This window comes from Octopus sinensis, linkage group LG1 (assembly GCF_006345805.1).
Source record: "Octopus sinensis linkage group LG1, ASM634580v1, whole genome shotgun sequence".
Classification (NCBI taxonomy): domain Eukaryota; kingdom Metazoa; phylum Mollusca; class Cephalopoda; order Octopoda; family Octopodidae; genus Octopus; species Octopus sinensis.
In genome coordinates, this window is record NC_042997.1 from 76,125,185 (window position 1) to 76,150,954 (window position 25,770).

General features: G+C 37.4%; 1 protein-coding gene across 2 annotated transcripts in view; it reads right to left on the bottom strand.

Annotated features, from left to right (window-relative positions):
* The window catches only part of LOC115210263 (ER degradation-enhancing alpha-mannosidase-like protein 3), a 413,751-nt gene that overhangs the window by 297,847 nt on the left and 90,134 nt on the right, over nucleotides 1–25,770 (bottom strand). For both annotated transcript variants that reach the window (XM_036501986.1, XM_029779124.2), the window contains exon 4: nucleotides 10,427–10,466. In XM_036501986.1, the coding sequence (XP_036357879.1) occupies nucleotides 10,427–10,466 (40 nt within the window). The remainder of the gene's footprint in view (nucleotides 1–10,426; nucleotides 10,467–25,770) is intronic.

Here is a 25,770-nt window from a genome sequence, read left to right on the forward strand (position 1 = left end):
AACAAGCTGTACAAAAACAAGAAAAAATGGAAGGTACAATTATGTACAGGTTGTCGGAAGAAAAGCAGGACAAAAACAGCTTTATCGATTGCATTCTCACCTGGAATCTATTTTGGTAATTTTTTCAAAACTTATACATGCCCTGATACCATTGGTATCTACATATCAAATTTGAGCGCAATCGGATGGAGGATGCCTGAGATCCGAGAAGACACACACACAGACAGACAGAATGAATTTTATATAGATATATATATATATGTGTGTATATATATAATATATATATATATATAATATATATATATATAAATATAAAATATACATATATAATGTATATATATAATATACATATATATATATAATGTATATGTATATATATAAATACATATATATATATAATGTATATATATATATAATGTGTGTGTGTATATATATATATATAATATATATATATATATAGCAATAATAATTCTCTAAACGAGGTATATACAGTAACTGCTCCATAACATAAGGGACGTTAGCCATCCGAATGTGGCTAGGGACAGGGCAGGGCGGTGGGGGTGTTACTGATGCATTTAGCCCCAGGCGATCATCAATGTCACCAGAAGGGCTGACGCCATAACGGCGTCCTCTAGCCTGCAAAGGGTGATCATTCCCTGAAGAAGCGGATGCCACATACGGACCCAGGTTTCAAGGTGTTTGCCTATCGTCAACGTATGGCAGGCACCGCCCCTCGACGAACGACTCTCTGTGCAGGCTATCTATATAAAGATTTTCACAGTAAATACATTTACTGATGTAGAAAATCTATTCGACAGCAATAATAATTCTCTAAACGAGGTATATACAGTAACTGCTCCATAACATAAGGGACATTAGCCATCCGAATGTGGCTAGGGACAGGGCAGGGCGGTGGGGGTGTTACTGATGCATTTAGCCCCAGGCGATCATCAACGTCACCAGAAGGGCTGACGCCATCACGGCATCCTAATGGAGAAACACAAAATGTATAAGCAGATGATGAGTAAAGCACTGGCACAGTTTCGATTACTAATTGTTATCCGTAGATTCATTGTAGGAACTTCATAGTAATAAAATAGATGGATGGAATGAGTAAAAGAATTTATTTAGTAAGACATATGTTTTGACCAGTTCTGGATCTCTTTGGGTACATAAATAATTAAAAAAATAAAAACTCTCACTAGAGATTTTCTAATTTGGTTTTACTTATCGCTATATGTCTATCAACTTTGGGAATGAGAAAAAAACAGAAAAAGTTCAAATATGAACATGAAAATTATACATTCTAGTTTAGAGAAAATAACGTAATGAGCCATCGTTGTTATAACTGTCAAGAGAGAGAAAAGGAAGTAGAAGTTGAAAGGAAGATAATATTAAGATGAAATTTTTTTTGTATTCGTGCTTAGATGCACATATATATACACAGATACATATACATATATATACATATATATATGCACTTATAGATCCACTCTCACACACGCACATCCAAGTGTATGGGTATATACATACATACATATATGTATAGGAACTCATATATACAGGTACATACTTGTATATATATACAGGTACATGCACATAGCATAAATATGTGAATATATTCAAACGTAAAGTGAGATATAGATGTCTGTGCAAAGTTTGACACTCACACACATGTCAATACACTTGCTTATAAACATATGTAAATATATACACACACATACCTACATATATACATACACACACAAACAAATACTTATATGTATGCATATTCACATAGAAGGACGCATCTGCATACATGTATACACAAATTCACATTAATATATACATACACCTACAAAAAATGCAAATGCACACTGATAGAGATGTAGACATGTATATCTCAGCATATATATACATATAAACACATCCACACACACATGCACAGATATATGTATATATACATACATATGCACATACACGTACATATATGCATGTATGCAAATATATACATATAAATGTAAATATATATATATATACACACCTACATGTATACATATATATATATATATATATATATATCGTCGTTTATATATATATATATATTGTATAATATATTGTTATTAATATCAGGAAATCAATATTAGAAAATTCTCCAGAAAGATCTATATGTGTGTAAACTGTTGTATTAAAACTATATATATATATATATATATAAATATATGTAAATATGTATAAATATAAATATATAATAATAAATATGACAGTTTAAAAATTTCGAAGTTTATCCTCTTTTATTCCTTAGATTTTTAAGGTTCATTCATTATTTTCATTCATTCATAAATTAAAATTATGCTAACAATTTTTAGCCAAATAATTTCAATTATCATAGAGTTATATAGAATGTAGATAGAGTAATAAATGGGTAGAATCCAGACCTGAAGATCGGGAGTATGTCGCTCTGAGTATTGAAACTAGAGACCTTATATACTGTCATGAAAAATGAGTTGTCTTTAAAATGGAAAGTATGGGATTCTGAATAAATATAGTAAGTATCATATTTAATATTTTATGGCTCAGTCGGGTATAATATCTTTCAATGTTGATTGAGTTGAGGGTGGTTCTGTCTCTAAAACTACTTTTATAAATATGTATTTGTACATATATATATGCATACATACAAAAATGCATATGTATATACGTGTATACTTTTATATATGTGAGCATGTATTTGCATACATATTTTTGTATATTTGTTTGTGTATCCATGTGTATATATTTGTATGTATATTTATACTTATGTAGATCTACATGTAATTTTATGTGTACATTTTTATCTGTTCGTTGTGCAAGCCATATGAAGTATCCAAATGTTGTTGGTTACTTTCGGGTGTCATTATGTAGCACACTCTGCCCCTATCTATTTTTCTCTTTCTCTCGCTAGTTCTGTTTCTCTTTCTTTCATTTATTTTCTTTTTCTTCTTCTCCACTGTTTTGTTCCTCCTCCCCATACTTAATACTCTCTGATTTTTCCTTCTCTTTCTTTTGCCTGCAACAACTAACTTGTATAAACATACACCATGAGATTTTATGCACATGCATGTGTGTGTGTGTATACATACATGTATATATATATATATATATATATATATATATATGCATTTGTATATATATTTATGTCTTGCCTATATATGCCTGTGTATGTATGTACCAATGTACATACATCTGTATGTTTTAGTTTATATATGTATACTATAGATGGTTTGGTATGTGCATATACTGCTAAATGTATATGTAGTCCGTGAAAATTTTTTAAAACAGATATAACTTTTAATGTATCACTTGATTAATATTTTACAAATAATTATTTAGCCTGAGTAGTTTGACTCTGTCCTTCTTTATAAGTTATTTTTGATTTAAGGTGTTCTTCAACTTTATATTAAGATGATTTTATACCGAATTTTGTTCATTGCATGCAACCAGTTATTATAAAGACCGTTAGTTGAAAGGACCAATGAAGCAAAACCATTTTCAAATGTGTATCCACTAAACTAATTGTATATGCTTGCTTATAACTTTATTTTTGTTCCATTCTAAACAAAACTGTCTGACGAATGGAAACGTGAAACTGAGTAAAAGTTTTTGTGATATTTTTGCTTCTTTTTAATAAAGCATATTACTCTACCTCTGGTATTCGAGTACTATTTTTTCCACCTTGATATGTGATTACTCTGGTACATACATACATATATATATATATATATGTTTGTGTGTCTGTGTTTGTCCCCACCACCATCACTTGACAACCAATGCTGGTATGTTTACATCCCTGTAACTTAGCAGTTCAGCAAAAATGACTGATAGAATAAGTACTAGGCTTACAAAGAATAAATTCTGGGGTCAATTTGTTTGATTAAAGGCAGTGCTCCAGCATGGTCACAGTCAAATAATTGAAACAAATAAAAGGGTAAAAGAGCTTTTCACTATGAAAATGAATGAAAGGGAACTTCATTTTTTAAATGAACACACACCAATATTTAGATATTAGATCTTGCCACCCATTCCATAATAAAAGGAACTTCATATTCAATATGGCAAGATATATGCTCAATAGTTATGGACAAAAATAGATGAGAGAAAAGACTGGTAGAATTAAATATGTTCCTTCAGAAAGAAAAATACCTGCAAAATTTAGTAAACCATGCTATAACCAAAGCAAGAGAAATTTCAGTCTCTGTCTTATGGAGAAACCCTCACAATGAGGATGAAAACAAAGCACAAATATTCCATTTACACAAAGAACATATTGCACAAAGAACACCACCTAAGCTACAGAAACTGAATTTGGGAGTACTCTGTCATCTACCATATTCACTAGACCTTGCACCAACTGACTATCATATTTTCTAGGCATTAGACAACTTTTTGCAAGGAAAAAAATTCAAATCAGAAGATGCAAAAACAGCCTCCCGTGATTTCATCACCTCTTGCTCTCCAGAATTCTTTGCTGCTGGCATAAATAAGCTACTGAAAAAACGGCAAAATTGTATTGATAATTTAAGTGCATACTTTGATTAACTGCATTGCTTTTTGTTGAGATAAAGTAAAATAAACTTTCAGTTCAAAATTGGATATTTCATTCTTAATGACCTGATATCATCATCATCATCATCATTTAGCGTCCGCTTTCCATGCTAGCATGGGTTGGACGGTTCAACTGGGGTCTGTGAAGCCAGAAGGCTGCATCAGGTCCAGTCTGATCTGGCAGTGTTTCTACGGCTGGATGCCCTTCCTAACGACAACCACTCTGTGTGTGTAGTGGGTGCTTTTTATGTGCCACCCACACAGGTGCCAGACGGAGCTGGCAAACGGCCACGGACGGATGGTGCTTTTTACGTGCCACCGGCACGGGGCCAGGCAAGGCTGGCAACGGCCACGAACGGATGGTGCTTTTTACGTGCCACCGGTACGAGGCCAGTTGGGGCGGCGCTGGCAACGGCCACAAACGGATGGTGGTGCCAGACGAGTCTGGCAAACAGCCACGAACGGATGGTGCTTTTTTACGTGCCACCGGCACGGGGGCCAGGCGAGGCTGCCAAACAACCACGAACAGATGGTGCTTTTTACGTGCCACCGGCACGAGGCCAGTTTGGGCGGTGCTGGCAACGGCCACATTCGGATGGTTCTCTTACGTGCCACTGGCACTGGGAACTCAGCTGCAATTTCCATTGATCGATTTCAATTCTAATCCTCACTTGCCTCAACAGGTCTTCACAAGTAGAGTTTTGTGTCCCAAGAAGGGAAGGTATGCATAAGTGGGCTGGTTACATCCCATGTAGAAGGCCACGGGTTATGGTCTCACTTGTCCTGCCGGGTCTTCTCGCGCACAGCATACTTCCTCAGGTCTCGGTCTCTAGTCATTTCCTCGGTGAGACCTAAACTTCGAAGGTCATGCTTCACCACCTCGTCCAAGGTTTTCCTGGGTCTACCTCTTCCACAGGTTCCCTCAACCGCTAGGGTGTGGCACTTTTTCACACAACTATCTTCATCCATTCTCGCCACATGCCCATACCAGTCCAAACGTCTCTCTTGCACACCACAACTGATGCTTCTTAGGTCCAGCTTTTCTCTCAAGGTACTTACACTCTGTTGAGTATGAGTACTAACATTACACATCCATCGGAGCATACTGGCTTCATTTCTTGCGAGCTTACGCATATCCTCAGCAGTCACGGCCCATGTTTCATTGCCATGTAGCATGGCTGTTCATACACACGCGTCATACAGTCTGCCTTTTACTCTGAGCGAGAGGCCTTTTGTCACCAGCAGAGGTAAGAGCTCTCTGAACTTTGCCCAAGCTATTTTTACTCTAGCAGTTACACTTTCAGCACACCCGCCCCCGCTGCTGACTTGGTCACCTAGGTAACAGAAGCTATCAACTATTTCTAGTTTTTCTCCCTGGAAAGTGACAGAAGTTGGTCTCAGAGCATTTTCAGTGTATATTGTTCCTGAGCATCTGCCACATACAAAAACCATCTTCCTAGTTAGCCTTCCTTTGACATTGCTGCACCTCTTATGTGTCCATAGCTTACACTTGGTGCATCTTATAGAGTTTCTACCTACACTTTTTCTACAGATCGAGCAGGGCCATCTACCTGAAGGCGTTTGTGATTTGTCTACCTTCCTGCTGATTACGACTTTGGTTTTAGCTAGATTGACTCTAAGGCCCTTCGATTCTAATCCTTGCTTCCACACCTGAAACTTCTCCTCCAGTTCTGATAGTGACTCAGCAATTAGAGCAAGGTCATCAGCATAGAGGAGCTCCCAAGGGCATCCTGTCTTGAATTCCTCCGTTATTGCCTGGAGGACTATGATAAATAAGAGGGGGCTGAGGACTGAGCCCTGGTGGACCCCTACCTCTACCCAGAATTCTTCACTGTACTCGTTGCCAAAAATATATATATATATATATATATAAGAATTTTTTGCGTAATGAGATGAAAAAACCAAGGCTGTATAGATATTAGAGCATTTATAGATAGAAGCTGTAAGACCTTCTATCTATAAATGCTCTAATATCTATACAGCCTTGGTTTTTTTATCTCATTACGCAAAAAATTCTTACATACACACGCTGACATAGAACCAATGTTAAATCCTTTATTCGCAAATTTACCGAATCTGGAACTTAACTATGGTTTGTCTATAGCACTTATTCAGTATTACCTGACACCTTTGGGTCTCAATGACACCATTATCTCTTATAACCTCAACTTCGCTATAGATATATATATATATATATACTTTATTTAAAGCATATTACTCTACCACTGGTATTTGAGTACTCTTTTTTCCACCTTGTTTCACATTTCTGTGTTTACCCCGGTATATATATATATATATATATATATATATATATATATATATATATATACATATATATATCAGTTGTGGTGTGCAAGAGAGATGACTGCACTGGTATGGTCATGTGGCGAGAATGGATGAGGATAGCTGTGTGAAAAAGTGCCACACCCTTGCGGTTGAGGGAACCTGTGGAAGAGGTAGAGCCAGGAAAACCTGGGATGAGGTGGTGAAGCACAACCTTCGAACATTAGGCCTCACCGAGGCAATGACTAGTGACAGAGACCTTTGAAAATATGCTGTGTGTGAGAAGACCCGACAAGACAAGTGAGATCATAACCCGTGGCCTTTACCAAGGGTGTAGCCAGCCCACTTATGCGTACCTTTCCTTCTTTGGACACAAAACTATGCTTGCAAAGACCTGTTGAGGCAAGTGAAATCGAAATTGAATTCAAAATCGAACCAAATTCGACGACTGGCACCCATGCCAACCTTCCTTCATTGGACACTAAACTCTGCTTGCGAAGATCTGTTGGGGCAAGTGAAATCGAAATTGAACCAAATTCGATGATTAGCACCAGTGCCAGTCAAGCACTAACAGCTCCATCCAAGCGGGATCACTGGCAGAGCAGCTGTCTGACTTCCGCACCAGTGGCACGTAAAAAACATCATTTGAGTGGGATCATTACCAGTGTCACATTACTGGCACTCATGCCGGTGGCACGTGAACAAAATATTTGAGCGAGGTCGTTGCCAGTGCCGCTGGACTGGCTCCTGTGCAGGTGGCACATAAAAAACACCATTTGAGCGTTGCTGCTGCCAGTACCACCAGACTGGCCCATAAAAGCACCCACTACACTCTCAGAGTGGTTGGCATTAGGAAGGGCATCCAGCTGTAGAAACTCTGCCAGATCAGATTGGAGCCTGGTTCACCAGTCCTCAGTCAAATCGTCCAACCCATGCTAGCATGGAAAACGGACGTTAAATGATGATATATATATATGTATGTATATATATAAATAAAAAAACGAAACAAGAATGTAACAGATGACAATTAAAACATACAGACTGATGGACGATACAAAGATGGAAAGGAAAACCAGGACAGAACAATTGTGAGTTTCTATTCATCAGTCAAGCTTCCAATCATCACTACAGTTTTGGCCTGTTACACTTGAGATTGTTCAAAATTGATAGGCCCCAAAAATCTAAGCTAAGGGCATTAAATTTTTGAAAGAAAGTGGGCAAATATGTGTGAAAACACGGACAAAAAAATGAGAAAACAGAGATAATGTTACACGATTACAAATAAAAACAAGAATAACAACAGGTGTCTTTCAACTAAAAAGGCAAGTTAAGTTAAGCTGGCGTGTGAAGTGGAAGCCTTGTGGCAACAAATATAGATGAAAGTCAGGAAACAAGAAAATAAGGTGTGCGAGCGACAATCAGATCAAGAAAGAAAGATCATGCTTGGCTGAGCACTGACCGCCGCTCGTACAACACCATATTTTCCTGTTTCCTGACTTTCATCTTTGCTCGTTGCTGCAAGGCTTCCACTTCACATGCCAGCTTAACTTAACTTGTCCTTTTAGCCGAAAGACAACTGTTATTATTATTCTTGTTTGTATTTGTAAACGTGTAACATTTTCTCTGTTTTCTCGTTTTTTTTTTTGTTCATGTCGCATATATTTGCCCGGTTTCTTCCAAAAATTTAATGCCCAATGCTTAGATGTTTGGGGCCTTTGAACAGTCTCAAGTGTAACAGGCCGAAACTGTAGTGATGATTGGAAGCTTGACGAATGTTCCGTCCTGGTTTTCTTGTCTGTCTTTGTATCATACAGCTGTCTGTATGTTTTCATTGTCGTCCGTTACATTCTTGTTCCATTTTGGGGATTTATATATTCATATAGCAGCATATGTACACCTTTTGCTCAGCTCATATATATATAAATATATATATATATATGCATACATACATACATACATATAAAAGCTTAAATGGCCATGCAGGGCACCGCATTGAAGAATTTTTAGTCAAATGTTTCCATCTTATTACTTACTTATTTTTCATTCCTAGTACTTATTCTATTGGTCTCTTTTGCTGAACCACTAAGTTTCAGAGAATGTAAATATACCACCACCAGTTGTCAAGAGGTGATGGGAGACAAACAAACGCACACACACAAGTTCACTCACAAGGCTTTGGTCAGCCTAAAGTTATAGTAAAAGACACTTGCTCAAGGTGCCATGCAGTGGAACTGAACCCGGAACCATGTGGCTGGGAAACAAGCTTCTTACCACATAGCCACATCTGCGCCTATACATTTATACATATACATATTCTTTTATTTTTTGACTTGTTTCAGCCATTTAACTGCCATCATGTTGAAGCACTGCCTTTAGACGAGCAAATCGACTCCAGGATTTATTCTTTGTAAGTCTACTACTTATACTATCAGTCTCTTGCTGAACCGCTAAGTTACAGGGACGTAAACACACCCAATCACAGAAAGATATACACACACATACATATATACAATGGGCTTCTTCCAGTTTCCTCCTACTAAATCCACTTGCAAGGCTTTGGTTGACCCGAGGCTATAGTAAAAGACACTTGCCCACAGTGCCATGCAGTGGGACTGAACCTGGAACCATGTGGTTGGTAAGCAAGCTTTTTACCACACAGCCACTCCTGCGCCTATACATATTTACATATACCAATCTAAACACACATGCACATATTATCACCATTCTGATGGCCAATGTCCACAGTGGTATGAACTGGGCCAGACAGCAAAGTTCAATTCAGTTTTTATTTGAAGTTCTGCCTACCTAGGAGGAGATATGTCTCACTACTGTATTCCATTTTGGCACAAATTCTATGGATGCTATAAAAGAATATCACTTGATGGTATGTATAGTGCTATAGAGACAATTTAGGTGAAGCCCACCTACAATTAAATATTGCATTATGTTGCAGCTTTGTAAAAAGGAAAAAGCAGAATATGTCTCATGACACAAATAGGATTTTGTCAAATTTGAAGTTGGAAGTTCTTTAAGAGGTGTGTACATTCATTTATTTATTAAACAATTTCCAACTTCAAATGAGAGATAATCCAATTTGTGCCATGAAATGTTTTCCTTTGTATCCTTTTTACTAAGCCCCTAACAACATTTACTAATGCAAAGGCTACACCTAAATAATCACATAACTATCAGGGAGACTAATCCTAAAATCAAATAATCAGTTATGTTTCACTGTTCGTGTAGAACTTATTGAGTTCTACATAGATACGGCTTTAATTATTGTTAAAAAAGTCCATTAGTTTCATATGGGAAATTAAAAAAATTAACAATGCTTTATGGAAAAATTTATATGGGACAAAATCATGTGAATTATCTAAGTCGGGTTATACGAGTTAAAACATTTTTGTTGTTTTTGCTGAGTAAATGACATTACCAAATAATTGGGTACGTCACCAATTATCAAAGAGCAATGAATTTTTTTTTTATCAATGCCTAAATGAATATTTTTACTTCTACACTGAAGAATTTAAATGAACAAATAATTATATAAAATACTCACCGCCAGTGAATCCAGAGAGTCTATCAAGGTTAGGGAGAAACTGCAACAAAAGTAAGAAATTATACAAAAATAAAGAATTAAATCACATTAATATAGTTTCAAATTACAAATAGAATTTATGGAATAACGTTCAGTGATTGAAGAGCAATTTGTTACTGTATTTATTTTGAGATGCTGTGTTTCTTTTAATTACTTTAAATATAACAAAGAATTTAGTAAAATAACTTAGTTATCATTAAACTAGTGTTAGGAATATAAATTGTGACTAAGGTTTGGTGATATATTCTAATGCAAAACTTATGAAAACAAGACATTTGTACTACAGAGCCAGAGCCGGTTTTGGCCGGGTTAGTAACAAAAGGGTTAAATACTAAGAACAATAAAGGTAGTTACAATTCACTAAAACAAAGCATGGAGACACATTAAGATATTAGTTTCAAATTTTGGCATAAGGCCAGCAATTTTGGGGTTGAGAGTAAGTTGATTACATCAACCACAGTGCTCGGACTAGGCTAACCTTTTCGTTACTATATTTCTGACCAAAATACACCCCTTATGTGTTTCAATTAATTTCTAACGTAATCATAAATTTAGTCTGGTTTCATTAAACAACTATAACTTTTTTATTTATCAATATATTAATATGATTTTTGGAAGATAATTTAATGAAAGGTTCTCAACCAATTCTATACTATAATTTTTGTCACAAAGTGACTCTAATTGCAGGTAGATACAGGTAAATTCAACAAAATATAAAATTATTAAAATTTTGTTCAAACATCGCTATAGAAAATGGGTTATCAGCTAATATTCAATTGGGTATACAACAAAATTTTACGATAGAATATGTTATTCTGGGTAACTTTCTGATACCCATAATAATATTTATGGCAAAATAGTCTTAATTTCATTTAAGGTTGTGGGAAACCACTAACTATCCTTTCTTTCGCTTTGTTTACATTTAGCGTAACGGTTCGTTTCCGCTGTAATGATTTCAAATAGGCTCATTCGAAAAAGTAAAAAGAAATAGTCTAAGGCTTTACTCTCCTGGGAAAGTCTGTGGCTTGGTCCAGTTTCTTCAGAAAAATCACCGAAAGAAACAGCTTTTAAATTTTCACTCCATTCAGGTGCCAATTCATTTTCTTTATCGCTGTCAGAGCTCTCGGATTCACTGTTTTCACTTTCGGAAAATGAAACATCAGATTCATTATCAAATACCACGTGCTTTTTTTCTTTTCAGTCATAGAGTTAGATTTATGAAGGTCTTCAGTAGAAAATCCTTCGAATTCTGACTCGCTGCTTGATATAATGAAATTCATATCCATTTTTTGTCAGAATTACAAATTTTGAAAACACAATAGGAACAAATTTCGGAAAAAAATCTCCCAAAATTCACGGAATTAAAATTACACTTCGATCTTTGTACAAAACTGTAGTTGAAGTGTTTACGAAGTATAATACGTGTTTTCACGAATGTACTAAAGAGATTTGCTCTGATATTCTCATTTAAATATGAATAGGTAAATACGGGCGGGTTTGGGCAGTTTGGTCACATTAACCAAAATTTTTTTCGAGTGGCTTTGGGCGGTTTGGTAACGAAAGGGTTAAACTAGATAAATTAAGCCCACCACAGACCCTATCAAATTTCTCTCACATGGGTTTTGTTAATCACACAGCCATAGGTGTCTTTGTTTAAGTCAAACTAATTCAGATTGGTGAATGTGTGGGTACATGTGTACTAAGAATTAATAGTTTGTAATTGTGTGTGTACAGTCATTAGGAAATTCAAATACAGTAATTTACATTTGACAGATATTTGTCCTCATCTTGTTTGTTGTTAACACAACGTTTCAGCTGATATATCCTCCAGCCTTCATCAGGTGACTGCATGGAATCGAACACAGAATCTTGGGGTTAGTAACCCATGGGCATATGTCATAGTGGTTAAGAGGGCGGGCTACTAACCCCAAGATTCCAAGTTCGATTCCAGACAGTGACCTGAATAATAATAACATCAAAAAAATACCTTAGGAATGAGAACCCAGGTTCAAAATTTCCCCAAGACACCTGATGAAGGCTGGAGGGTGTATCAGCCAAAACATTGTGTTAACAACGAATAAGATGAGGACAAATATCCGTCTAATGTAAATAATGTTCATAATTCCTCATCTCTTAAATACAGAACTGTCAAATGCAGTAACTTTAAAATATTTTACACATATCTGTATTTGGAGAATTTGAGCTAGTTTGCTTTGTTGTTTCTAGGTAAATCCAGCATTTCCAGGTTTTTATGTAAATCTTATTATCTACATCAGTGCATCTATAATAATTGGTATAAATGAAAATGTATAGCCAAGATATAAGAGCTATAAGTTTTTGATGATATGAACAGTTCTCTTCATGTAGGTCAGTCCATCATCCCGAGTCCCATAGTAAATTTGTATACTCAGAATACTTATTCAGCAGTTCTACACTTACTCTCAAGATACAAACAACTCTAACTTCAAACTTTCTTAAGTCAGTTGAAGAATTCTTTGGTCACTAACTTTTATTCCTAGCTCTACTGTGTGGAACATTTTCATCAATTCCAAGAAATTTGAAACATTTATCACTGGAGATAGAGTAGACAGATGGGCAGTGAATTAGTAGAGTTATTCAGCCTCGTCTGGCACCTGTGTCGGTGGCACATAAAATCACCCACTACACTCTCGGAGTGGTTGGCGTTAGGAAGGGCATCCAGCTGTAGAAACACTGCCAGATCTGACTGGCCTGGTGCAGCCTTCGGGCTTGCCAGACCCCAGTTGAACCGTCCAACCCATGCTAGCATGGAAAGCGGACGTTAAACGATGATGATGATGATGATGATGATGATGATTAAAGCATTGGATAGAATGCTTCATAGTACCTGTTCCAACTCCCTCTGCATTGAGTTCAACTCTCACTGGGATCAACTGTATTTTTTCAAGGTTGAGAAAAAGTACCAATCCAAGGAGATGAATTGCAGTATCTGTTCTGGTTCTTTTCATTCTGACGGCAATTCTTGCAACAAAATGGGTGCCAAACTGAATCAGCTCAAGCTAGCAGCCTTTCTTTTTGATAATATCACTAACATGGAGAGAAAATGGGCCATTGCCAGTCTTAATAAAAAAATTTTTACCCAAATCTTCACATACAAATGTGGATAAATGGCCAACCATAAGCAATGCAGGCTTCTATTGATATCAATAGTCCTTCGCAGGTTAACAAACTTTTCTCAGTTGACTACTAAATATGAACACTTTTCCTGAGCAAACTCTATTCCTATGATTCTTGAGAAAGATGAGATCAGTTCTTATAGTCCCTTGATGTGAACATTACCTGAATATAGTTTTAGACCACTGACAAAAAAGGTTTGGGTCACATTAGTTTTCTCTCTTCTGCAGATCCTAACAAGTAACCAAGGCATTTCCTCAACAGGGTTGACAACAGTTCACTTCCAGAAACTACAGCAATACACATAAACTACCCTGCTGGAATTCCCTTTGACAGTCTACTTCTGCTTGTGACTATAATAGTTACTTCAGTTCTTAAGAGACACTTGTGTGGACCATTTCGTAGTCATGGAATCTTGACGAAGCACAGCAACTTTAATGCCTATAAGTCAGGGTCAGAGACAAAAAAATCTCAATCTTAGCCATCCTGTCAATAGATTTCAGTGATATTGCTTCGTTTCTTTCAGCTTAGCTTTGTTGATGAGGAGCTGCTCTGCATAGCCCCATATCCCATTTTCTCTCCAATGTGCATTCTGTATTGATCTTGGAGAAATACATTTAAGTAACCTGTGTACAATTTATAAATAACATTTAAGCATGTGGTGGATCTGTAATTGCCTTCTATATGTCTCCTAGTTCTCAGAGAGGAGCATTGTCTGTGCAACTACCAGCTAGTCTCACATATCATGGTCAACACACTTTTATTTTTGACAGGTTGATGAAAAATTTCTTGTAGACTGTGTGCTTCCTCTGCCAGTATCAGGCTATTAGGTTTTTACTCAAGTGCTTTTCTATTCAGTTGTGTCTGGGGAGAGTCATATTGTTTTAATATCTTATTATCTAACATACTCACTGGTTCAATTTCCACACATCTATTATTTATATTTTTTCTTCAAGGTAGTTCTTACACTAGCATGCACACTCATTTTTTTTCACCTGATTGTTGTTCCCAAGGTCCTGGGTGGGTATAGTCTAACCACTCCAGCATTCTGTGGTGCTTTTCTTCACTGCCGATGTGATGGTGGGTGGTCTTCCTCTCTGTGAACTGGTGGGGCAGAATCAAATTAGGTTATGCTTGTCCAAGTAGTTTTGTTCATAGCTTAGTGTTAGGAGGAGGCCCAGTTCCCTCATGCTAACTTCATGGAATTCTACTTCACTCTCACAGATAATCTCAATGCATTTTTCCACAGCAAAATCTATGTCTATAGATGGGTAGAGTGAAACCACATCCATACTACCCACTACACAACTTGTGAGGTCATTAGAGTGGTTGCAACTACTGGTACAACTGAGGTGGAAATCCATGCTCACACAGACATCTGGGGATATTATAACACCTGTGAGAGGAAGTAGGATAGCCTATAATTGCTGGAGATATTTGCTCCACAAACTGGCCAGGTTGGGGGCCCCATAACAGGGTTTATGGTCCATTTGTAACCCATACAGCATAGAAACATCGTTGTTGAATGCTTGTAAATTTTCTGCAGTCCATTTCCTGGGTTGGAGTATATTACACCACATTCCCATGTGTGCACTGAGAAGTTTTTCTACTTTTCATGTTCCTGTGGTGCGACCTCTCTCATGCTACTGATGTGTTGTTGCATGGCCTGGACATAGTTCTGTGAGCAATCGATAGTCTGCCAGACCTGTCCATAGGGAAGCACACTAATTCCCTGTTCCTAATTTACTGTTTCAGTTTTTGTAGATCTTTGGCAACTGTTGTTTTTTAGTGGGGTTTTTTTTGTAGGCCTTTGGCAACTGTATATTTTTCAGTGACTTTGTTATAGTGGTCGAAGATATGTCAGAGTCTATTTCTAACTAAAGAAATGTTTGCCTCTGTCTCACTGTCAGTCTGTGATGATATACATACCCTTTTGATGAAGGGTAAGTCTGTGGGGTAGATCCTCATCATGTCGTATGATTTATCATCAGGGTTATAGAAGACAGAGTCTAGGGTGCTACCGGTGTTACTATTGTTGTTGTTATGGTTGTCAGCATTGTTGTTGCTGCTGGTGTTGTGTTCATCATCAATATTGTTATTATTGTTGTTGTTGATGGTGTAGAAGGTGGTGTTGGCAGCAGTTGGTATTGTTGTTTGTATGTGGGGTGTTGTGGTTACCATTGTTGTTGTTGTTGTTTTGGTTTTGTGTGTTTGTGTGGGGGATGTTGCAGTTATTATCACTATTGTTGTTGTGACTAACATTACTATTGCTGTTGTTGTTTTGGTTTCGTATGTATGTTGTGTATTGTCCTAATCTCCATCTTATTTTTAAGAATGTTTTTTCAATTGCAGACAATCAATTTTTCTGACCTTATATGTAGCAAATTTTTGTACCGTGTTGTATATTCCAGGGGTGTAATTGTTGCTGTTAGTGGTGGTATTGTTGTTTGGTGCACTGGCATCTAAGTCTTCTGGTAGTTCACATTCCGATATGACTATCCCATCAATAATTTTTGGGTACCTGTATTCATTCTTACCAGGCTGCGATCGTTGTTGTTTCATCCACTTGAGTTAGCTGTTAAGCCAAATTAACAGATTTCATGTATAGCTTGGAGGAGATGAATGCTTTAATGAAGTGGAGATGTCAGGTAGTTATTTTGATTTTTAGACAGCAGAACACACAGCCTTTCAGCATCGTTCTAGCTTGGCCAGAGCTTATTCGACTTCATTTTTGTACCTGGTTTGCAAGATTCTTTATGTGAAGTTATGTGTTGAAGCAAATTATTTTGTCTGGGGAGTCATATTGTCTTAATGCCCTATTATCTACCACACTCACCAGTTTGATTTCCACTCATTTATCATTTATATTTTTCCTTCCAAAAATTTTTGTTGCTTTTGTAACCTTGTCAATGGATGTTGGATGAATGTCTGTTATTGGAGCTGCATTGTTTTTTGTTTGTTTGTGCATATATGTGTGTGTATGTATTCTGCATATTCATGTGTTTGTATGTGTGTGTGTACCTCTGTCTCCTTGTATGTGCGTGTTTGAGTGTCTATGCATATGGATTTGTGTGACAATGTACATGTGTCCGTTATGTATGAATGTGTCTCCATGTGCCTTTGTGTGTATGCATGAGTGTGTTTATAGGGTTATGTGTTTCCATCTCCTTTTGTGTGTGTCCGTGTGCTTGTGTGTCTGCATTACCTATGTACCTATCTATTATCTATTCAATTGTTTTGCAACAACTGTGAAGAGAATTTCCCACGTATGTGTGTTGTTCTAATTTTATTTATAAAATTTGTCATCAACAGAGAAAGAGCTGATTTTCATCTCAGAAACAAGACTCTTTCATAGAAATTTAAACATAATGCACACATAATTATGTATGCATGGATGTGTGGATCTACATGTTTAGACTTATGTATAACTACAAGGGTGGGCTGAAAATTTCATAGGCAGATTATGAAGGTGTGATACTAGAGCTGTGAAATTTTGTATGCATTAATTTCAACTGCACTGTTTCCTCCCAAATAAACTGACATCTAACTATTCAAAGTAGATTTCAAAAGTAGTGATTTCTCTTGAAAATGGACAAAATTTGGCTCTGTGGTGTTATCAAGTAACTGCAGAAAAAGAGTTTAGCCCCCAAGGACATTCATGCTGACATTAGTAGAGGATGCACAATGGTGCAAAAGAGGGCAGATGATTTTAGGAGGGGTAGGGAGAGTCTTGAAGGTGACCCAAGATCTGGATAACTGCCACCACTGAGGAAAACATTCCTCATGTTCACCACATGGTAATGGATGCATGACAGGCAACTGATTATAATTCAAATAGCCAATGCCATTAGCATGTCCCATGAGAGAGTTGAGAATATTTTGGACAATGAATTTCTCATGACAAAGATTTTTGTTTGGTGGGTGCCACCTGATCAAAAGTGCACCAGGTTGATCACATTACAGGATAATCTGACACTGTTTGAGGCAGATACAATTGGTTTCCTTGAACATTACCTAACCTAGAATGAGTGTTGGTTCTTCACTTTGAGCCAGAGACAAAGAAGATAATACAGTGGAAACACTCCTCCTCACCTGCTCCAAAGAAAGCCAAGTTCATTTCATCTGCAGGGAAGATGATGGCCTTAGGTTTTAGGAATGCAAAAGGCACTGTGTTTATTGACTATCTTCAAAAGGGCCTTATCATTAATGCAGAGTACTCTGCCAACTTACTGAGATAATTATGAAAGGCTATCAAAACCAAACACTTGAGAAAACTGACGAAAGGGGCCTTGTTTTGTCAGAGCTGTACTCCAGCACACAAGTCCCTAATTTCAATGGCTGCTGTGTGTGACTGTGGCTTTGAACTGGTTGATCAGCCTCCCTATTCTCCTGATTTGGTCACATTTAACTATCATCTATTTCCCTGACATAAAAGAAAAACTTGGCTGGGAACAAGTATTGCAGTGATGACAACATTATATCTATTGTTGACCAACAGAGTGAAAACTTCTTCACCAATTGTGATCCAAGAACTGCAACACTGATGGAGGAAGTATGTGAACCGCAAGGGGAACTATGTTTCAAAATAAACCTCATTTGGTCACATTCCACGAGAGTATCTTGGTCAGCCTATGAACTTTTCAACTGACCTTCATACGTATGTTTGAATGTCTATACATGTGCATATGTATCTATGATAAGCTAAACTTCTGAAATGCTTTACATATTTTCACAGCTCTGACTTGTAACTGTAGTTTTGTGTAGTACTCAGGCAGTCAGTTACATAACCAAAACATGCAATAATCACAGCTATAAATCCAAAACTATAGTCCAAAGGCAGCATTTGTATCCAGAGAATTTGTTTCAGTATGGATATTTTCTTTTTAATATATTAATAGGACAACTAATTTTTACTCTTTTGTACACTTTCTTTACTGTTCCAGGTGATTATGTTTGACCTTTTATACCCACATAAAACTATAATTCTAACAAGAGCATATCACCAGTATTCATACACATACCCTTTATATCACTTTCAATCTTCACAACTATCCTTTCTATTGCTTGCATTGTATTGTACTTTAGCCCCTATATCTGGGGTGGGCAACCCCTGGCACACTTGCCAAACACAGCACGCCAATAACTTGTTTTTGGCATACAAAACCCTCTCTCTAGTAACCCTCCATTTAACGACTTTCTCTCAATAGTATATTACAGATCCGATCTATATATTTGTGGAAACTACATTTTATTTTCCAGGCTGAAATTTGAAACCGAATCTAAGGATTCTTGCTCACTCGATCACGAAAAATTTCTTTGTCCTGTCAAATTGATGGATGTTTCCAACTCAACCTCCGACCTGGACTGTATCATGGCAAAATCAGATGGACAACAGGTGACCTAAATAAGTACAAACTACTCTTATAATGGTATATCCATCCATCTAGCTAGAATGGCTATTATAAATATGGATTCCAGAGACACATGCCAGTTAGCCAGATAGCTAGCAATGAGCAAGCAGTGACAAGCCAGATAGCCAGCAACACAAGACAGTAGCAGTTGCAGATCACAAACAGACAAAATAGAAAAACAACATAACACGACCAAATGACAAATGCACACACAGATAAAACATGCCTTGTACATTACATCAACATTCTCCTATTTTTACCTTGCTGATGAAACTGTAACAAATGGGAAAACTGCATTCCTATTCTTTTACATTTGCTTTCCTTCAATGCTGGTCAAACACACCTAGTATAATCTGCTACACCCGGCAACTTACATTGATTCATCACATTTCACTACACACCCTGCTACATTTGGTGAACCTGACATGATATGAGATGTCACTTAAGCTGCCACAACTGGTGACCCTCAGCTGCTACATATTGAATGTAAGTTGAAAAATATATTTACCTTTATGTAGTTCTTCTCAGATTTCCTATCATGCCATTTGTTATGACTTATGAATACAGTAAATATACTTGTATAGCTTGTATACAATAATATCACAACTTTTTCGACATCATCATCATCGTTTAACGTCCGCTTTCCATGCTAGCATGGGTTGGACGGTTCAACTGAGGTCTGGGAAGCCCGAAAGCTGCACCAGGCCAGTCAGATCTGGCAGTGTTTCTACAGCTGGATGCCCTTCCTAACGCCAACCACTCCATGAGTGTAGTGGGTGCTTTTTATGTGCCACCGACACAGGTGCCGGACGAGGCTGGCGAACGGCCACGCTCGGATGATGTTTTTTCGTGCCACCGACAGATGTGCCAGACGAAGCTGGCGAACGGCCATGCTCGGATGGTGTTTTTTACGTGCCACCAACACGGAGGCCAGGCGAGGCTGGCACGGCCACGATTGGATGGTGGTTGTTACGTGCCCGCAGCACGGAGGCCAGTCGATGCGGTACTGGCTACGGCCACGTTCGGATGGTTTTCTTATGTGCCACCGGCACTGGTACCACAAAAATACAAATTCCATTGATGTTCATCGATTTTGGTTTGATTTGATTTTCACTTGCCTCAACAGGTCTTCACAAGTAGAGTTATGTGTCCCAAGAAGGAAAGGTATGCATAAGTGGACTGGCTACGTCCCAGGTAGAGGCCATGGGTTATGGTCTCACTTGTCCTGCCGGGTCTTCTCACGCACAGCATACTTCCAGAGGTCTCGGTCTCTAGTCATTTCCTCGGTGAGACCTAAACTTCGAAGGCCGTGCTTCACCACCTCATCCCAGGTTTTCCTGGGTCTACCTCTTCCTCAGGTTCTCTCAACCGCTAGGGTGTGGCACTTTTTCACACAACTATCTTCATCCATTTTCGCTACATGACCATACCAGCGCAAACGTCTCTCTTGCACACCACAACTGATGCTTCTTAGGTCCAACTTTTCTCTCAAGGTACTTACACTCTGTTGAGTATGAACACTGACATTACACATCCATCGGAGCATACTGGCTTCATTTCTTGTGAGCTTACGCATATCCTCAGCAGTCACGGCCCATGTTTCACTACCATGTATCATGGCTGTTCGCACACATGCATCATACAGTCTGCCTTTTACTCTGAGCGAGAGGCCTTTTGTCACCAGCAGAGGTAAGAGCTCTCTGAACTTTGCCCAGGTTATTCTTACTCTGGCAGTTACACTTTCGGCACACCCACCCCTGCTACTGACTTGGTCACCTAGGTAACGGAAACTATCAACTATTTCAAGTTTTTTCCCTGGAATGTGGCAGAAGATGGTCTCAGAGCATTTTCAGTCTTTATTGAACCAGAGCATCTGCCACATACAAAAACTATCTTCCTAGTTAGCCTTCCTTTGACATTGCTGCACCTCTTATGTGTCCATAGCTTACACTTGGTGCATCTTATAGAGTTCCTACCTACGTTTTTTCTACAGATCGAGCAGGGCCATCTACCTGAAGGCGTTTGAGATTTGTCTACCTTCCTACTTATTAGGACTTTGGTTTAGCTAGATTGACTCTAAGGCCCTTCGATTCTAATCCTTGCTTCCACGCCTGAAACTTCACCTCAAGTTCTGACAGTGATTCAGCAATTAGAGAAAGGTCATCAGCATAGAGGAGCTCCCAGGGGCATCCTGTCTTGAATTCCTCTGTTATTGCCTGGAGGACTATGATAAATAGGAGGGGGCTGAGGACTGAGCCTTGGTGGACCCCAACCTCCACCTGGAATTCTTCACTGTACTCATTGCCAACCCTCACCTTACTAACAGCGTCCCTATACATGGCACGCACAGCTCTCATTAACCATTCATCAATCCCTTGTTTCCTCATTGACCACCAGATAATGGATCAGGGGACCCTGTCAAAGGCTTTCTCCAAGTCAACGAAATCCAGGTACAGAGTTTTATCTTTGGCTAGGTATTTCTCCTGATAATTTCTGATAAATAAGCCAGTACTGTATTGTAATTTTTGTTAAGCAGATCATTTGATGTCTGCTAAGTTCGAGTGACTAAATTGCATTTATAGGACTGTGGGTCAATGCTACTAAATTCAGCTCTCATGCAAGTCAGGATAGTTAGTTGACTGTGGTAATGTTTTCGTTGTAGTTGTTGTGTACATTGTGCATATAGAGTACATGTATTGCATACATACAAGATTATGCATACACCAGACTGTTAGCTCGAGCTTGAACTATTGCACATGTCATTGCTTCTTGAAATGAGTTACTGTAAGCGTCTAATTATTTGCGGCCATAAAATTTCGCGATTTGTTACAGGCTTTGTCTTTTCTTTACTGATCTTTGCGCCGTGCTGTTCCTACCATTTTGTGGGGATAGTAAACTACTTTTTTTCTATTTTCTTTAATTAAAAAACTAATAAAAAGTAAAGTGGTTTAATCAAACTTATTAATCACTTAATGACATTTTACTTTCCTTTTTTCTCATTTTTCACATATATCATTATCTCGTGTATTTTTTTTTTTTCTGCCCTTTATACATTGTGCAGAATGTCAGGACCACCAGCTAAGAAGCAATGTCATTCATCTGAAGAGGTTATTAGAGAATTTCAAGAATACTGGACTGAAAAATGTGGTATAATTAAGAGAGACAATAAAGCATTATGTATCTTCTGTTCCAAAACTGTTGTTTGTAGAACTTCTGTAAAAAGGCATTTTGAAAGTGTTCATAAGAGGAACAAAGAGAATTTCTCATGAACTCAGTAAAACAAAAAAACAGGCTTGATACTTTTATAAGCTTTATCTCAGGCAAGTCCAGTTCCAACTTAGTTGTTGCTAGTTTTGAGGTTTCAAAAGTTATTTCCCAACATGGAAAGCCACTCAGTGATGGGGAGTATATTAAAGAAGCTTGGCTAGAGTGTGCACCTTTCCTGTTTGACAATTTTTTAGAAAAGGAAAAGATTATTCAATGCATTAAAAAATTGTCTGTGAATAGGAAAACAGTTAAGGATAGAATATTTAAGATGGAGAATAATACTTCTGAACAATTGACAATTTGTCTTCATATAAGTTTTTTTTCAATTTGTACTGATGAAAGTACAGACATTACATCATCAGCTAGGTTAGCCATTTTTTCTTGATTTTGTAAAGGTGATGAAATATGTGATGAGATGGTTGCCCTTTTCAACCCAGTTAGTACACTGCCTGAGTGTACTAACTGGGCTGAAATATGTAAAGCAGCTGTGAATGTATTCTCTTCTCAACATATTGACATTTCAAAAGTAGTATCCATCACAACAGATGGTGCCCCCTGCATTAATGGAGAGAAGGCAGGATTTTTAAATCTGTTTGCAAAGGAAGTTAGTCATACACTGATAGGTTTTCATTGCATCATTAATGAGGAGGTTTTATGTGCAAAAGCTGGCCTGAAAGAACTTCAGGAAGTGATGCAGATTGTTACCAATGTTGTTAATTACATTTCTACTCAGGCTTTAAATAAAAGACAATTTCAAATTTAATGAATGAGGTAGAATCTGTGTATAAAGGACTGAAAATGTACAACAATGTTCGATGGCTTAACCAAGGTTTGGTTCTGAAATGACTTGTTGAATGTTTAAATGAGATAAAACTCTTTTTGGATGACTGTGTTTCTTATCAAGGATTGTCTGACATCATGAGGGTTTGTAAACAGGTGTTTTTTTGCAGATTTTTGTGAACATTTGAATAACTTGAGTGTTAAATTACAGGTCTCTTGTAAGACGCTTGGTGTTATGTTTGGTTACATAAAGGCTTTTGAAATGAAGCTAGAAGTTTTTAAGAAGGATTTAGATACTTCCCAAACCTAAAGAGGTACATCAATGATCTCTCAAAAGATGACAGAACAGAGTGCTAATATCTTCAAAAGCTGTTTGTAAACATTATCAAGTCAACTGCTGAACAGTTTTCCACAAGGCTTGCTAAATTCAGGGATATGGAAGAGACAGCAAAATTCATAAAGTTTCCAGACGTTATCAAACTGGAAGAACGAAACTTGCAAATGTTTTCATGGATAGACATGATTGATTTTGAATTGCAGTTGATTGAATTTCAAAGTCACTCAATTTGGAAGCAAAAATTTATTGACCTTAGAGTTGACTTAGAAAATATTGAAAAAAAGCAATTAGAGATAGGAGTACTAGAGAGGAGTGCAGAATGCCATTCCAGAAAACTTTTCCAGTTTGAAAAACTTTGCAACAGCACTAATATCCATGTTTTCATCAATATATGCCTGTGAATCCTTGTTCTCAGTAATGAATTTTGTTAAGTCATGTAATAGGAGTAACCTGACGGATGAAACTAGTAGTGCATGCATATCTCTGAAGGTTACAAAATATAAACCCGATACAAAATCTCTGTCATCAGTGATGCAGCAGCAGAAGTTCCACTGATAATACTGCATATACATGTATATCGAAAGGAGTCAGCAAGTTTTCTATCAAAATAATACTTCATCTGACTGATGTTTTGTTTTGAAAGTGGCAAAGGTTATCTGCTAGTTTTCTGCTGGACTGATATTTTATCTAATGTTTTCTTTTGAAAATGACAAAGGTTGTTTAGATGTAACTTTGAAGGTGAATAAATACATTTTCAATTATTATATACTGTGTTTTACCACTTATTAAAAAAGTTCTTAACATACACTTCCTTAAGAGATATCAAGTAGCATAATAGGCTATCTTTCATTTTAACTTGAAGGCATGTGTGTGCAGCTCAGCTATTACCATATGGCGTTTGGTAAATTCCATAAAAAATTTTCATTTATTGTGCTTGACATTTTCTTTCAAGGCAGCATAAAGTGAAAGAGAGGAAATAAACATGGACAGAAAGTGACTGAGTGAGTGAGTGAGTGTGTGTGTGTGTGTGTGTGTGTGTGTGTGTGTGTGTGTGTGTGTGTGTGTGTGTGTGTGTGTGTGAGAGAGAGAGAGAGAGAGAGACAAAGATGTGTGTTGCTGTGTGTGTGTGAGAGAGTGACAGTGTACATATTTTCATTCATTTTTCTTGCATTTTTTTGAGTGAGTGATTGACTGAGAGAGAGAGAGAAGGTATACATTGCTCTGTGTGTGTGTGTGTGTGTGTGTGTGAGACAGACAGAGAGAGTGAGTGTAAATTTTATTTATTTATTTACTTTTTCTCGCACCTTTTTTTAGTGCGTGATAGAGAGAGAGAGAGAGAGAGAAATGTGTCTTGCTGTGTGTGTGAAAGAGAGGGAGAGAGTGATAGTGAAAATTTTTTTGCAAGAAAAACTTAGTTTTATGCTATCACTTTCTCTCTCTCTCTCTCACAGAGCAAGACACGTTCTCTCTCTCTCTCTCTCACTAAAAAAAGATGCATGAAAAAATAAATAAATAAAATTTACGCTATCTCTTTCACTTTCTCTCTCTCTCTCTCATGCACACACAGCAACACACCTTCTTTCTCTCTTTCTCTTTCTTAGTAAATAACTCTCACACTCACTCAAAAAAGATGTGAGAAAAAATTTTTTAAATGTATGCTGTCTCTCTCTCTCTCTCTCTCTCTCTCCCTCACACACCCACACACGCATGCACTTTCTGTCTCACCCCCTCCCCATCAACACATACATGCGTTCATGTCTATTTCCCCCCTTTGTTTTATACTGCCTTCAAAGAAAATGTCAATTTCCACCTACAAAAATAATAACGATTTTTTAGGGAATTTTCTGAATGCTGGACCTTAACAGCTGATTGATTTTTGACATATCGAAAGATCATTGCCAAATATGTTCTCAAAAAAATTTAGTTGGCACAAGTGAAAGAATTTTGTGACAGAGATTTTTGCCAGTTTTGGCATGCACTCTAAAAAAGTTGCCCACCCCTGCCCTATATCATGTTTCATAGAAAAATAGCATTATGATGACATTTTGTACAGCAATGAGACACCTTTAGTATACATCCATACAGTCTGCATTGCCCTTCACATCTAATTGTTCTACCTCATCTGTTCTTGTATGCATGCATGCATATATATGTGTCTGCATGTATGAATATGTAAGATTCATACCATGCTGCATAGGGTTTGTGGATATAGACATATATGATGTATGTATATATAAACATATAAGGTTAATACTGTGTATATGTATATATATGGATACATGACTACTTTCACGCCCTTCTTACCCATCTCTTTACTGGCCCTTAATCTGGATGCTGTATGGGAGTGAGGAAATTAT